The sequence below is a fragment of the Pieris rapae genome, chromosome Z, assembly GCF_905147795.1.
Source record: "Pieris rapae chromosome Z, ilPieRapa1.1, whole genome shotgun sequence".
Lineage (NCBI taxonomy): Eukaryota > Metazoa > Arthropoda > Insecta > Lepidoptera > Pieridae > Pieris > Pieris rapae.
In genome coordinates, this window is record NC_059534.1 from 9127324 (window position 1) to 9141954 (window position 14631).

General features: G+C 36.4%; 1 protein-coding gene across 1 annotated transcript in view; it reads right to left on the reverse strand.

Moving 5' to 3' along the window:
* The window catches only part of LOC110999038 (ankyrin repeat domain-containing protein SOWAHC), a 53564-nt gene that overhangs the window by 38669 nt on the left and 264 nt on the right, over nt 1-14631 (reverse strand). The window contains exon 2 of the mRNA XM_045634071.1: nt 13787-14394. Within this exon, the coding sequence (XP_045490027.1) occupies nt 13787-14394 (608 nt within the window). The remainder of the gene's footprint in view (nt 1-13786; nt 14395-14631) is intronic.

Consider the following 14631-nt stretch of genomic DNA (forward strand, 5'->3'; position numbering starts at 1 on the left):
TTAAGTTTGTACGTTCTCAGTTTTTAAGTACTTAACCAAAGACAATTAACTATTAATTTTTGAATGATGAATCACCATTGTCGTTCATCAAATCATTCATACATCAAACGATATCATAAGATCCAATTCATACACGTACAAATCTTAAATATAAAGGAATTATTTATACATTTCTGAATATGGAAAAATATATAAAATATTGTTTCTAATACTATAATTTAGTGACACTTGAGTAATTCTATTGGCAATAAACTCGAATTCATTCGCAAAGGAAATGTTGCATAAGTTCTATATGGATTTTTATCAATGAATTACTTTTTTGATAATTTTATGACCTCGCATCAATGAGACCTATATCTCAAGTCTTATTTTCTGGCCCTAGTTTTCATCTTAATTATGCGTACGCCACTTTAGGAGTATAGGTTTTGTGTGAATAAAATACATAAAGTCTAGTTGCATTTTATTTACTTTTATACTATTTGTAAAACAGTAACTAACTGTAAATTAAACTGCCGACTAAAGTATTTCCAAACCAATTCGACTTAGGGTCCTTCAAGAAAAGAGCGTACCAATTCTTAAAAGGCCGGCAACGCACTCGCGAGCCCTCAGGCATTGAGAGTGTCCATGGGCGGCGGTATCACTTAACATCAGGTGAGCCACCTGCCCGTTTGCCCCCTGTTCTATAAAAAAAAATTTACTATAAAGCAATTGTATTGCCTGCGAATTTTACTTAGTGTAACCTAAGTTTATATTAAGTAGTTTTATAGATAACAAAACGGCTAACAAATTTCGTGTCGTATAAATTTATTTACTGGTACTGATTAATTTCGAAGATGCATACAGCTAATTTACATTAAAGGGTCTAAGCTAAGACAGGACGTCTAAGAAAACGTCTGCAATAAAATGGAAACAAGGCTAATTTGTTGATCCTACGTAGTAATAAAGCTTTAGTCTCTTGTTCGCAGGTAAGTAATCTATGTGGTAATGAATAAGATTAACATGTAGTGCATGTCCCTTGAACGTTTGATCACGATTTATTGAGTAGCAAATTATTACTATATTAAGCTAAGCTGTAGTTTGTTTAAGCCTTTCTTAGAATTACAATTACATTCGGTTTTAGTATGAGATAACTTCGGAGCCTACTTAGAGAGAATGTGTTGACTTTTACACCTAAATATGCTTTAGTTTATGGATGAATTTTGTTTAATTTAAAATATAAGGGCGAAGTATTAAGATTGTAACAATTAGAACATCGTCACTAGAACGTATCGATCACAGACCCCACATGAAACACCGATAGCTATCTTAACTTTATTATTGAGACTTGCAAGTCCTTTGTTTCACCATTCAGACGACAAAGTGACGTCTTAAAATTTACGAGAGGATCACGAATATTATGAAAGGAGCCCCAAGACGCCAATGCGTCGCCGTAGGGTCCCATGCGTGCGACGCCCCGGGACGCCCGCGCCGGACGCGTCAGGGTGTGCCACAACGGAGCTTACATTATGGTGGCGACGGCACGGTATTTCGATCGATACACATCAAACATCTAATACATTGCTATGAGTTCATACTTAATGAAAAATTGGCGGCTGCTGCGCTAGTTTATCCAGTTAAGTCCAGTTAAAATTTTAGGGATTATTTTTTAATACTACAGTCAAACTAAAATGTTTACGACAAAGGTCAAAGGTCCCGGCTAAATTCTATTGTATTAGATACTTAATGACAACGTCATCGGCTGTCACTACTATAGGATTTTAAGACCACATATGAGTAGTTCCTTTGATGTCTTTATAACAGATTTTAACTGTAGATAAAAAAAAACATGTATATGACAATTCAATAATTAAACGTTTGGTTGGTAAAAGTACGCATTTAATGTGTGTATATGAATAAAGCTGTTTACACGACGTGTTTTAATGTGTATGTACATTTTTATAATAGAACCTACCACTGCTTCTAACGATTCTCTTCTTATCTTTCATCTCTTTTAAAATACACGTATAACCTTCCGTAAACAAGTAACATTTAAACCTATAATTTTCAACACGCGACGCTTAGGAAAATTGCCTTCGGGATTATTATAGAAAAACAAGTAAATTTTCAGTTACCGTGCCGTTATCAGTACCAACGATGAGTCAAGACCTATTATTAAAAACAAGATAAGAAAATATTAACATAAATACAAGCGATCAACAATTGCGAACAACATTTTGTTTCTGATTATGCACGAATCATAATAGACAAGAGAATTAGATGGAGCTTTTGGTACACGATAAGATTTTATCAGACAGCACTCAGAACGGTATTACTTAATTTGACTATTGATTTTCAATTGGCCCTCTATCTTGTATATGCAAATCGTTTCTATTAAACACTTTTTCTGCATACTTCCTCGAGGTTTCGATTGTTCATTTCTACGGAGCGTATAATCGCGTCTCAGTATTTAACTTTTAATAAGTGGCAGCTAATTCCTTTTATATTCCATAACAGCATCGACAAGGCTCGTTGCTTGTGGCATCCGCGTTGCTGATGGCTACAAGTGATTCTCAGGCCCTAACATCAGTGAGAGAACAATGAAATCGGTCATATTTTCCTGCCAGATCGCAACGGAGCGTGATCGCTTATCGTTCACATCGTGCATAACGACTTTAGTGTGTTTGTTTAAAACAATCACGTCCTAAAATTTTTTTCTAACTCCATTGATTTCTATTATCAAAAGTGTTAAATAATTACACTGGACATTCGTGTCCAAATGATAAACAATACAATTTACGTATCCAATGTCGTCATAATCACCGCAGTTCTCAATTTAAATACGAGAGAATCGAGTGTAATAAAATGTTTACAAGTCTACTAAGCTACTAAAAACGGATTGAATTTCGCGTTTAGGACATACTTAGCAGTAAGCAGAAGCTTTAAACTCATGACATTAAACTAGCCTCTCAGAATCCACATTAACTCGACATTAACAATTCGAATGCCATAAACGTAAAACTAAGCAGCTCGTGGGTGAATCAATGAAAATTAGATCGAATAAATATAGTCACGAGAACGATATAAAGATAATCAAAAGTACTGACAACAAAATGCACGAATGACCTTTTTAAAGACTGTTTTAATACCGCACGTGCGCTCTAGAGTCACACTATGGTAATTGTGGAGGGACAATCGACTAAAAGTCACGAGAGTGTATTCAAAATACTCGTCATGAATAATGATGATATTGACATATTCCTTAGCTTCCCGCCTTCGACACTATTTAATAATGAATCTAGGCTCGATATAGCATAAGTTCCTTATAGAATTCCAATACAAATTCTAATACGAACGGAATCCTTTGATAAAACGTAAAAGTTTCTAGAAACCAGACTTTAAACATTCTATAAAAAGATAAGTCTATAATGACGAAATTACCGCATTATTCATATTCAGTGGATATTGTCCGAGATTGAGTAACATAATTGACTCTTATTCAAAGGAAGCGCATAAAAAGTTAAACGTGTAAGCCGTGCGGGATTAAAGTATCCTTTTATAGCGCGTTTTACTTTTATAAATTCTTTGTAGATTAATTTTTAAGAATTTCAATTGACGAGCGGAAGAGAGCGTCGGCGATCTATTTCAGTGTTGATTTATGCCGCAGGATCTTAACGGAACGGGTGGCAATGTGGCATATCAGTGAGAAACGAATTGTTCGCTTATAATTTATTAGTTTCCGCATCAGTTGAAACGTCACATTTAACCTGTCAGTAAGCAGACAACTCGCTAATTGATATTGGAACAATAATGATAAACCAACATGATACTACCATTACTACAATATCTACAAATTGTTTAGAGATTGTGTTGCAATAATTTTGCTCGCGTGTTTATTCGGCCAATCACAGAGTTCGAGTCAAATTCCTAATGAGATCAAACTAATTTTTAAGTCTTAAACTTTTTGTATGACCAATTATTTTGTTACGGGTAACAAAAATTGTTTTTCGACACTTTGTTACCAACGTATCTTGAGTTTTATTGGACAAGTAAAACGTACACATCCCGAAAGTTAAGAAAAACTAATCGTGATGGGCACCAGAACTCGGGGAAGTAAAGGCCATACAAGTCTTAACTATCATCTATGCGCAGAGGCTTTCCAAAGACAGGTGAGGCATCTTTTTTCTATAAAAATCGGTGAATAGAACACCTATCAAGTTTCAGTTGTATTGCTTTAAATCGATCTAGATATCGGAGACAATTATAGTACAATACATGACAATTGTGAAATCCATTAAAGTTTGCGGAGGCGTACACAAACCAACCTAATATTAGTCATTAGGAACCTTTTGTTTCTCGTGTCGTGTCCTCGCTGGGGTTGGCTTATTCATATGAATTGAAGCGGTTTTTCGTCCTAATGGTACCCTATTCGGATTTTTTTAATGTGCCCATCGGGATCCATTTCACGCCTTTAGCAAATTAATACGACCTATATTTAAACAATGTTTTTATCCGCTTTTTAGATGCTGGTTACCCCATAACTTCAACGGATTCCGATTCCGATTATAATTAAATTTATATTCCAAATTGTGATATCATATGAATTATAGTAATTTGCGTTTTATCGTAAAGTGACGTCATGTTGAATTGGCAATTTACAAGTGCCAATTACATTCAATAATTGTGTGGAAATCGGATTCAGCTTTAAATAGACCTTCCGAATTTGAAATTACCAAACCTAAATGTTGAATATGAATGTTCCTCACTACTCGGAAGTATCACCAGCAAAAGTGTTGTCGAAAGCAAAAGCATTTTTATGTAATATATAATTAATGTTTTAATAAATGCATCAAACCATGGTTTGGATTTCGGTTTCGGTTCTAAATGAAAAATCTTTTTTTTTCAATTTCTCTAGTTACCTAATTGCCTTATTTAAGAAACAAACAAAAAAATGTGCCAAAGTCCTCTTAGATTAAGATTTCATATTCTATTAGCGCCGGCGCAAATGACTCACTAATACGAAAATGTTTAGAACTAGCCAGTTAGAAACATTGCTAATGAAAACTTTTTGAATTTCAATTTTAGAACTCTGTGGTTAAACCTAATGACAAATGAATGCAATATTGGTACATTGCATTTTTTGTGAATTTGCGGCAAAACTAAAACTCTTGTTACACGAAAAATGAAAATAACGCGAGAAAATTTTCAGTCAGTGGTTTATTAGGACTTTCGTTGTGAGCTTACTTAATAACAAAGCTATGAAAGGCTGCGATTGGCATTTTTTAATAAAGCCCCATCTCGTGCCACTTTTTACAATTGGTTTAACGAATTTAAGCGTGGACGCAGCAATTTCAATGATGATCCGCGTGAGAAGACGTCCTTAAACAGCGACGACTGAAGATAATATCAGCGCTGTGCGACAATGAAACTTTCTACGTTAAGCAGTTTTTTATTTTCTAAACATTTTCAGTGTTACCTAGGTATACGTATTAAAGATGAAACTTTATTGGTTAATGCTTTACGTAAAAATACTGAGGAATTGATATACCAAAATTAATAATGGAAAAATGGCGATAATTTAACACTGCCGGTTTGCCGTTGTATCCCCAGGCTGTTGCGTTCAACCGATATCCTGGCGCGATCAAGAAAAAATTAATATCGATAATAATCAGATTTACATCATTATGACCGCTAAAGGGTCAATGGAGGTTTTACAATTCAATTAGCCTCGCCAGGTGTCGGCAATTTTACCCGAAGAGCAACCAAAGTTTTATTATTCAAAAGTTAGTTAGAAATATTCATTTACTATTTTATTCATTCGCTGAAAATATTTGACTTGTTTTCAACTCTGCAAATATTGGTGCATTTGTCACTAACATTACAGTCGAAATCTGTTATAACGACATTGAAGGGACTACTCATATTTAGTCGTTATAACCGATAGTCGTAATAGCCGATAACATATTTATTAAGATCCTAATACAGAAAAATTCAGCCGGGACCATTGATGTTGGTCAATATAACCGGTATGTTGTTCTAAACGATGTCGTCGAAAAAGGTTTTGACTGTATTTCCTTCATGAGTTATGCCGAATTTTAAGGAAAAAGTTTTCGTTCATTCACAACTTAACCAAGTGCATCTGGCGCACATGGCGAACAAACCAAAGTTACAACGGTGACTACTGAATCTACAGGCCTGAGTACTGGATAGGGGCCCGCTGTATCACTTACATATTGACATTCTTACAAAAGCTTTTGTCTGTCAAATACAGATTCTTTATAAACAACCAAAACTAGTATACTAGAACACAGAGTTCATACGATCTTATACATAAAAAACGTGTCAAGAATTCTGAATTTAAAACAATTTAACGGTTATCATGTGTGTATATGCCAACTCTAAGAATGAAATAATTAATCGAATGACCAGTTGAATATAAACCATTTTTCGTATCCTTATATACAATATAAAGATCGTACGGGGGGGGAAAGGGTATCAAGTACACGGTGGTGTGCATCGATGCTGGATGCATGCTTAAAAAATGCTGTGTTTGCTAGCGTACGCCTTGCGAGTGTGTAGCTTGGCTATATTGCGCGCACCCGAAAGCCCGATTCACGGGCGTCCTCGTCGCCTCCCCTGGGTACTGTACAGATCTGTTAACGGGTTTCACACAAAACATCCTCCTCGGGGTCTGTACTGCTGACTGTGACGGGCGAAGGCGAGTCATCGGCGCCTCAAAACCGATCAAGCATCAAGTGTGTCTCGAAAGAGTCACCTCAAACCGTAAACCTATGGGAACGGGAGTCTGGACTTCATCATCTGGGCCGCGAGGAAGAAAACCTCTATAATAAATTACCCCTATCCTACGGTGGGAAACGTGCCAAGGGATGTGTATGCCCCTACATGGGGTGTATATGGCTGATGGGATAATTCAGTCTCTAGCGTCCAACTTCAACGAACCTGGCAAACGTTGTCGTAATGTGCCTTCTTCTGGGAAAAAGGGCGTCACCCTAGAAGCGACCAGTTTATTCGACCCTACTCGTGGGAACATCATGCAAAGAACACCACCTAAATCTTCGAAAATCGACATCTCAAAGCAATCCCCAGGCTATCCCTCGTATTCTGGGGAGGCAAAAATTTTGCCACACCAAATGTATAATGAAAGCGAATGTGATCTGTCTTGCGATCCCGCTAACCCCCGGTGCCTTCCACCCGGGCTGGAAGACAACACGAGGGTGGGTACTCAGGCAACCGTGACAGTGAATGCAACTGGTCAAAGTAAGAAATATGTACAACAAGCCTTCCATCCAAGCCTGTTTATAAGACAGAGAAGTGTATCGGTTGGGAATTTGCTGCCTACCAGAAATGAGGAGAAGGCACCACAGAACTCTCAAGAAGTAGCCTGCGATACCAACTTACCTGAGTGGCAAACGGCTCCAGTGAATAGAAAGCCGAATAAAAAAAGGAAACTCTCAAATCAGTCCCCCGAAAGTGTAGCTACTTCGAATATGTTCGACGGACTACCTCTAGTTGAAGATCCTATTCAAACTAAAGGAAAGAAGCCCAGCAATCCGCCTCCAATCATATTATATGGAGTCCAAGATGTCAATAAACTAACGGAATTTCTTGAATCTGCAACTGAAAGATCCACATTCAAGTTTAAGATAGTAAACAAAACACAAATTAGAATTATTAGTGAAGATATAGATGTTTACAAAAAACTTATTACAGCTGTAAGAGAGAAGGGTCTCATTGGCCATACATTCAACCGAAAAGAAGATAGAAATTACAGACTAGTAGTAAGAAACTTGCACCACACTACTCCACTTGATGTTATAAAAACTGAATTTGAGAAAACGGGAAACATAGTAGTTGGAGAGATTATCAATGCCAGATTTGGGCCTGATAAAAAACCTACCTCAACTTTCTTTGTTAACCTGCAGCCTAGTCAGCATAATAAAGCAGCCAAGGAAATTAGACATATTTTCCACCAAATTGTTACTATAGAAGACCCAAAAAAGAGGACCACTATAGTTCAGTGTCAAAGATGCCAGCAGTATGGTCACACCAAAAACTACTGTATGAGACCAGGTCGATGCCTCAAGTGTGCAGAATCACACTTAACTAAAGATTGTCCTAAAGTGGACCGCAGTACCCCTGCGAAATGTGCACTATGTCTCGGCCCTCACCCTGCGAATTATAAAGGTTGCGAGGTATATAAAGAAATCCTAGCCAGAAAAACACAGCGCTTGTCTGTAAGCACGAGAAAAACTGCTACGTCACGCTCTCCCAATAATGTTATAAGCCCAAACTCACAACCTACAAACCAACCCTCGAACCCACCAACAAGTAATACACTTAAGAGGTATAATGAAGTGGCTAAAAGTAATCCTTTAGATCGATGCACAAACCAACAGTCTGTACTGGATCATCAATCACTGAATAACAGAATTGAGGAAATATTTATAAAGCAATCACAAAAAATTGATACAATCCTACAACAAATGAGCACCATTCTGGGGCTCTTGACTACTCTAGTTACCAACTTATCACAAAAATAAATAAACTCAAAATTGCTACCTGGAACATAGATGGCCTATCGCCTAAGAAAAGTGAAGCTGAAATCCTACTAAAAATGCATAATCTGGATGTCTTGCTTATTTCTGAGGCGCACCTTACATCGAACAGCCAAATTCATATACAAAACTATAACGTGTATTCAACAAATCATCCCGATGGCACTGCACATGGAGGCACTGCTATTATAATTAGATCATCCATAGAACATTATGAACTCCCACAATTTCGATCTGAATTCATTCAAGCCACCTCAATAAATATACAGGATGAAAATGGGAATTTCTGTATCTCCTCGGCTTATTGTCCTCCAAAGCACGCTATAACTGAGAAACACTTCACCACATATATAAACAGTCTCGGTCCAAGGTTCATAGCAGGTGGAGATTGGAATTCAAAGCATCTGCATTGGGGGTCGAGATTGATTACCACGCGAGGTAGAGAACTTAAAAAATGCGTTGATAAAAACCACTTAACAACAATCTCCACCCCCGAGCCTACCCACTGGCCAAGCGACCCTGGAAGATTGCCTGATGTCCTGGACTTCTTTCTAATGAAGGGTCTCTCACGACTCTTTCATCACATTGATGGCTTTCTCGATGGTTCTTCAGCCCACATCCCAGTGATATTAACTATTAGTACCAACGTCCTGGAGTGCCAACGGAAACTAGTACTGTATAACAATAGAACAAATTGGCAAATGTTTCGTGAACTCGTTGAGGACGCCCTACTTCTGCGGATTTCACTAAAGAATGAGGAGGAAATAGATGAGGCAGTCTTGGCATTTACGAGGGTGGTGCAGGATGCATGCTGGAGGAGTTCTGAGGAAGTGGGTCGGAAAAACACCAGACAGCTCTCTGTACCCCACGAAATTCAGGGCATGATCCTAGAGAAGAGAAGATTACGTAGAGTGTGGCACAATAGTCGTCATCCCGCTGACAAAACAGCACTAAACATCTACGCTAAACACCTTAAACAGGCTATAAAAGATAATCTAGATGCTACTATTGAGGAAAACCTGAAGTCGTTAACAGCTACAAAAGACACCGACTACTCTCTCTGGAAGGCATGCAAAAATCTAAATCAACCAACAAACCCTAAACCACCTATACGTCTAGATAGAAGCAAGTGGGCTAGATCTAAACTAGAAAAAGCAAATGCTTTTGCTGACCATCTAGCTAAAGTATTTGTACCAAACGAAGCCACTCCAGGGTCGGATGAAGCAGAAATAGATGATATTCTCCAGCAGGATTTCCAATTGGATTTGCCCTTGAAGACTGTAACACCAAGGGAGGTACAAAGAACTATACAACAAATGGAGAATAGAAAGGCACCAGGTTTCGACCTCATTGACAAAAAGGTTCTTTCCGAATTGCCTCGTAAGGCTATAACCTACTTGACAACCCTTTTCAACCGGATTATAAGTGTTGGATACTTTCCAGCGCTATGGAAGGTTTCTCAAGTGATTATGGTCCATAAGCCCGGGAAATCGCCACATGAAGTCTCATCTTACCGACCTATAAGTCTTCTCCCGATTGTCTCTAAAGTACTAGAAAAGATATTACTACGACGACTCTTGCAAGCTATGAATGAAAATTCTGTAACTCCAGATCACCAATTCGGGTTTAGAGCACAACATGGCACCATTGAACAAACTCACAGGGTGTGTAAATTCATAAGCAATAGCCTCGAGCTAAAAGAGTACTGCTCCTCAGCTTTTCTGGACGTTCATCAGGCATTCGATCGGGTATGGCACAAGGGGCTCTTATGCAAGATCAAGTCACTTCTGCCTCATAGTTACTATGGAATCCTAGAGTCTTATATCACCGATAGAATATTCCAAGTGAAAGAGATGGATTGTACATCAGGCTTTCATGATATACTTGCAGGGGTACCTCAGGGCTCTGTACTTGGTCCAGTGCTGTACACCATATATACCTCAGATCTACCATGTACCCCTGGCGTCAATATTGCAACCTATGCAGACGATACCGCAATCCTGGCTTCGAGTAAACAACCGGAAGAAGCCACGTTAAAGCTCCAGCGAAGCCTAAATGAAATAAGCAACTGGTTCGATAAATGGAGAATCGGGGTAAACACGGGCAAGTCAGTGCAGGTGACATTCGCTCTGGGAAGAAGGACATGCCCGCCTGTCAACCTAGGAGGAAGGGAGCTGCCTCAAAGTGATACAGTCAAATATCTTGGACTGCACCTGGACCGTAGGTTGACATGGCAAAGGCATATCGAGGCAAAACGGCTTGAAATAAACTTGAAATACAAGAGGCTGCACTGGTTATTGGGTAGAAACTCGAAATTGTCCATCGACAACAAACTCCTTATTTACAATTCTGTTATAAAACCCGTGTGGACCTACGGAATACAATTGTGGGGAGCAACATGCGACTCTAATAAAACTAAAATTCAAAGAACACAAAATTACATCCTTAAACAAATAAGCAACTCGCCGTGGTTTATTAAAAACGCTGAAGTACATGAACACCTGGGCATACCTACAGTTAAAGCAGAAATAAAATTGTACGCCCAGAAGTACAAGACTAGGCTGGAAAACCATCCTAACCACCTAGCTGTTCAACTCACCCTACCCGAGTGTATAAGCCGTCTCAAAAGACGAAGAACCCTTGAGCTCGGCAACATTGTCTGAGCTAATATTATTATGGTAGATATTCCTATTGAGGAATGTCTCCACCCGTCAGTCTTCCTACAACTCATCTGCTCATAGTCAGAAGACTGATTGCACGATGCGCTCTAGAAAAAAAAAAAAAAAAAAAAAAAGATCGTACATTGTTTTCTGGGTTACGCCGTTGGCTATTTACCGAACTCGTCCTAATCTACCGTCTTGATGATCTTGTTCTTCGATGACAGTAATTACATAATTATAAAGTGGGAATTGCAAACAGGAGTCAATTTTATAAAGACATTCATTTATAAAAAAGGTCATTTCGATAATAAGAGACTAGAGGACCACAAAGAAATGATATATAATTATCACTTCTTTTACAACGTTGTAGAACTTCACAATATGTTTTATAAGTAACGTATTCAATATAAAGATGGCAACTCTAAGTTCCTCATTCATAAATGCTGTGTGGGTAAGATTTGTGGTAAAGAGAAGGTGTGGCTCATACTCTACTGGCTGACCTTTTGCGCCGGAATAACTTCGTCAGCACATTTCAGGGTATGACGTCATCGCAGTAACTAGCCATAGTATATACGTGTCGGTACAGATAAAAAGCCCTCATAAATACGATTATCACACTCACTTACTCTTAACTCTGAATACTACCCTATAAACCTCAAATTACTTTGACAAAAATTGAATGTTTTGTGTTTATTTAGCATATTATATTTGAAGTAACTAACTTTTATAGTTAGGATAAATAATAAAAGAATATTTTGCTACATCTCTAGTAACAGCTAAAAGCAGTTAGCTAGAGCGGCGAAGTACGCAACTCCTGATAAATCATTTATTTACTGTGAAAAGTTTTTTATTACTTATATTTTTATATAAATATTATTTTATTGCTACTAAACCGTAATACTTAAACAAAATTATAACAAGATTATCACCACGCCGCACCCCAACAAATTTAATACCAGTCAAGTATAATGAAACACTTTCTTGACAGACACTTGGTTAAATCATTTAATAACGAGGTTTGTCGTTATCACATTGTTAGGGTCAAAAATATTTTTATACAGCCGGCAAACAGGTGCGCATTACTAAGATATTGAGGCCCAAAATTTTCGTAATTAGCCCTCGTACAAAGTAATAATTACGTAAGTAAATGCTACATAACAATGTGAGTGAAAGTGCTAATTAAAAGACGATTAGATCCTTCGACTTTTAAAAATAGGGGGAATAATTTAACGTTTTATTTGAAACACGGAGACGGTTTGTTAACTTTGTAATTAGAAGTCCAACTTGTCGCAAGGAAATAATTTTACGTTATAATAATATGTACATTTATATTATAAGTATTTGTATGAAGAATCTTACAGCACACAGTGCTAAGAATTTTCATTCATTTACACGCACATTTATCGTTATCGATTTATACTCGAGATAATGAAACGCCTAGTTTTAAACATGCTAGAGTTTAAAAAGGTATAATTATGACCAAAGAAATGACTGGTTGTATGTTTTAATACTGGCCTTTCCTACCGCAATGCAAACTACAAACACATCAATAGGTACTAAAATTGCCTAGATATATGTTTAAGTCCATACTCCTCACAGCTGCAAGTTGTTAGCTAAAAATAGCTATACAAATAAATTTACATTTAAAGTTTAACTACAAGAATTTTGCTAACTACACCATTAACCTAATATACACATGCTTGCTTTTCAAATTTTTTTTTTTTAGAAGAAACTATTTCCTGACTAATATAACTATATTAGAAAAAAATTTAAATCAATACATACTAAAATTTAGATCACGTTGGTGACACATGGGATTAAAAACAGGCTAATATATATTTGATTTAAAACTAGCTTTCTTCATAGTATAAAGCCTATGGGGCTTACTTTTCACATATAACTAAACAAAAAATAATCAAGAATCATATGTACATTGAATTAAGTAACATCATTTAAAATGTGTGACCAATTAAAATAGCACCTTTTTAGCAATCAAAATAGGTCAGAAAAAACCTTAATAACATGGCATCTGAAATAAATAGACTATTCGTGTGATTGGGCAAAACAGATTGTATTAATATATATAGCTAACATTGTAAAACGTAACAACTCTATAATGGCAAATTTTCTCAATATTTATGTGTGATAAATAATAACAATAATAAATGATTAAAGTAGTTTGAAGATTAATAATTAATATATATAGATGTTATTTAGATATTTGTTTGTATGTATAAATTTAAACTTAAGCAAGCACTAGCGTAATTATTAAACTATAAAGCAAATAGTAACAACAAAATAATTTCTAAAATTCACAACAGTTTTAGGTTTTAAAAACTTACTGATATTAATATTTTTTTAAAGACAATGTGGTACAGACTAAAGTCATTTCATAAGTATGTTGTTAACCTAGTACACAACTAAGTTGTATATCACACTTATTTGCTGGACAGCTTTCTGGCAAAAAAGGCTAAATTATAGGATAACTTACATAATTTAAAAATCATTTATGAATCTGAAACATGAATGTACCACAATATGTGTGTATAAATGAGAAAAATTACAGTTACTTACCGAGGTATTGTTTCCAGACTTATTGGATTTCAACACATCACTCTCAGAAGCCATTCTATTAAACATTTGTTTTCTTTCCTTTACTGATATTTTTTGCTCACTGTCCACAAGCATGCTGTCACTTTGAGAAGAAGTTAGAGTTGGTGTTTCATTCATATCAATTGTTTCATTATTTGAGATTTGGGGATTTGCATAAAAGTTTCTTGAACTTTTTTCAATTAAACTTTTTTCTGATTTCCTACGAGGATGTACCTTTGGTGGCACATCCTCTATTAAACTTTCTTGTGATGCATTTTGAGGGGTAACAACAGGTGATTTTTGGTAAGCGGGCTCTTCCACTATAGGGTCATGTGCTGGCAAAATGGATCCAAGCATATTAAAATCCTGATTAAGTAATGGCAGAGGAGGTCTAGCTGGAGGCTCTTCAGGTGTTTCTTCACCTTCCTCAGTCAATTGAGACACAGGTGCAGCTGTTTTGGTTTCATTTTCATTTTCTTTCAAATTACTTGGAAAATATTTCTTCTTCAAGATCAACCATTTCTCATTGTTTTGAGTTTTAATAATGGCCAAAGTATTTACATGCTTTTTAAATGTATTTCTAGCTTCATCTGAAACAATTTATACTTTATTTACAAAACATTACAAACATAATCCAACTTTTAGTGATGTGACGTGTGATGTGAAAATGTAGACTTTCAGGTGTTAAATACATAATATTATATAATATTAAATATAGAAAGAGCTAAAATGTGATGTTATGTACTAGGAGCTAATATACAATTCATAATATTATTGCAATTTGTTAAAACACTACCTATGACCTTGAATCATTAGGATGTAAGAAA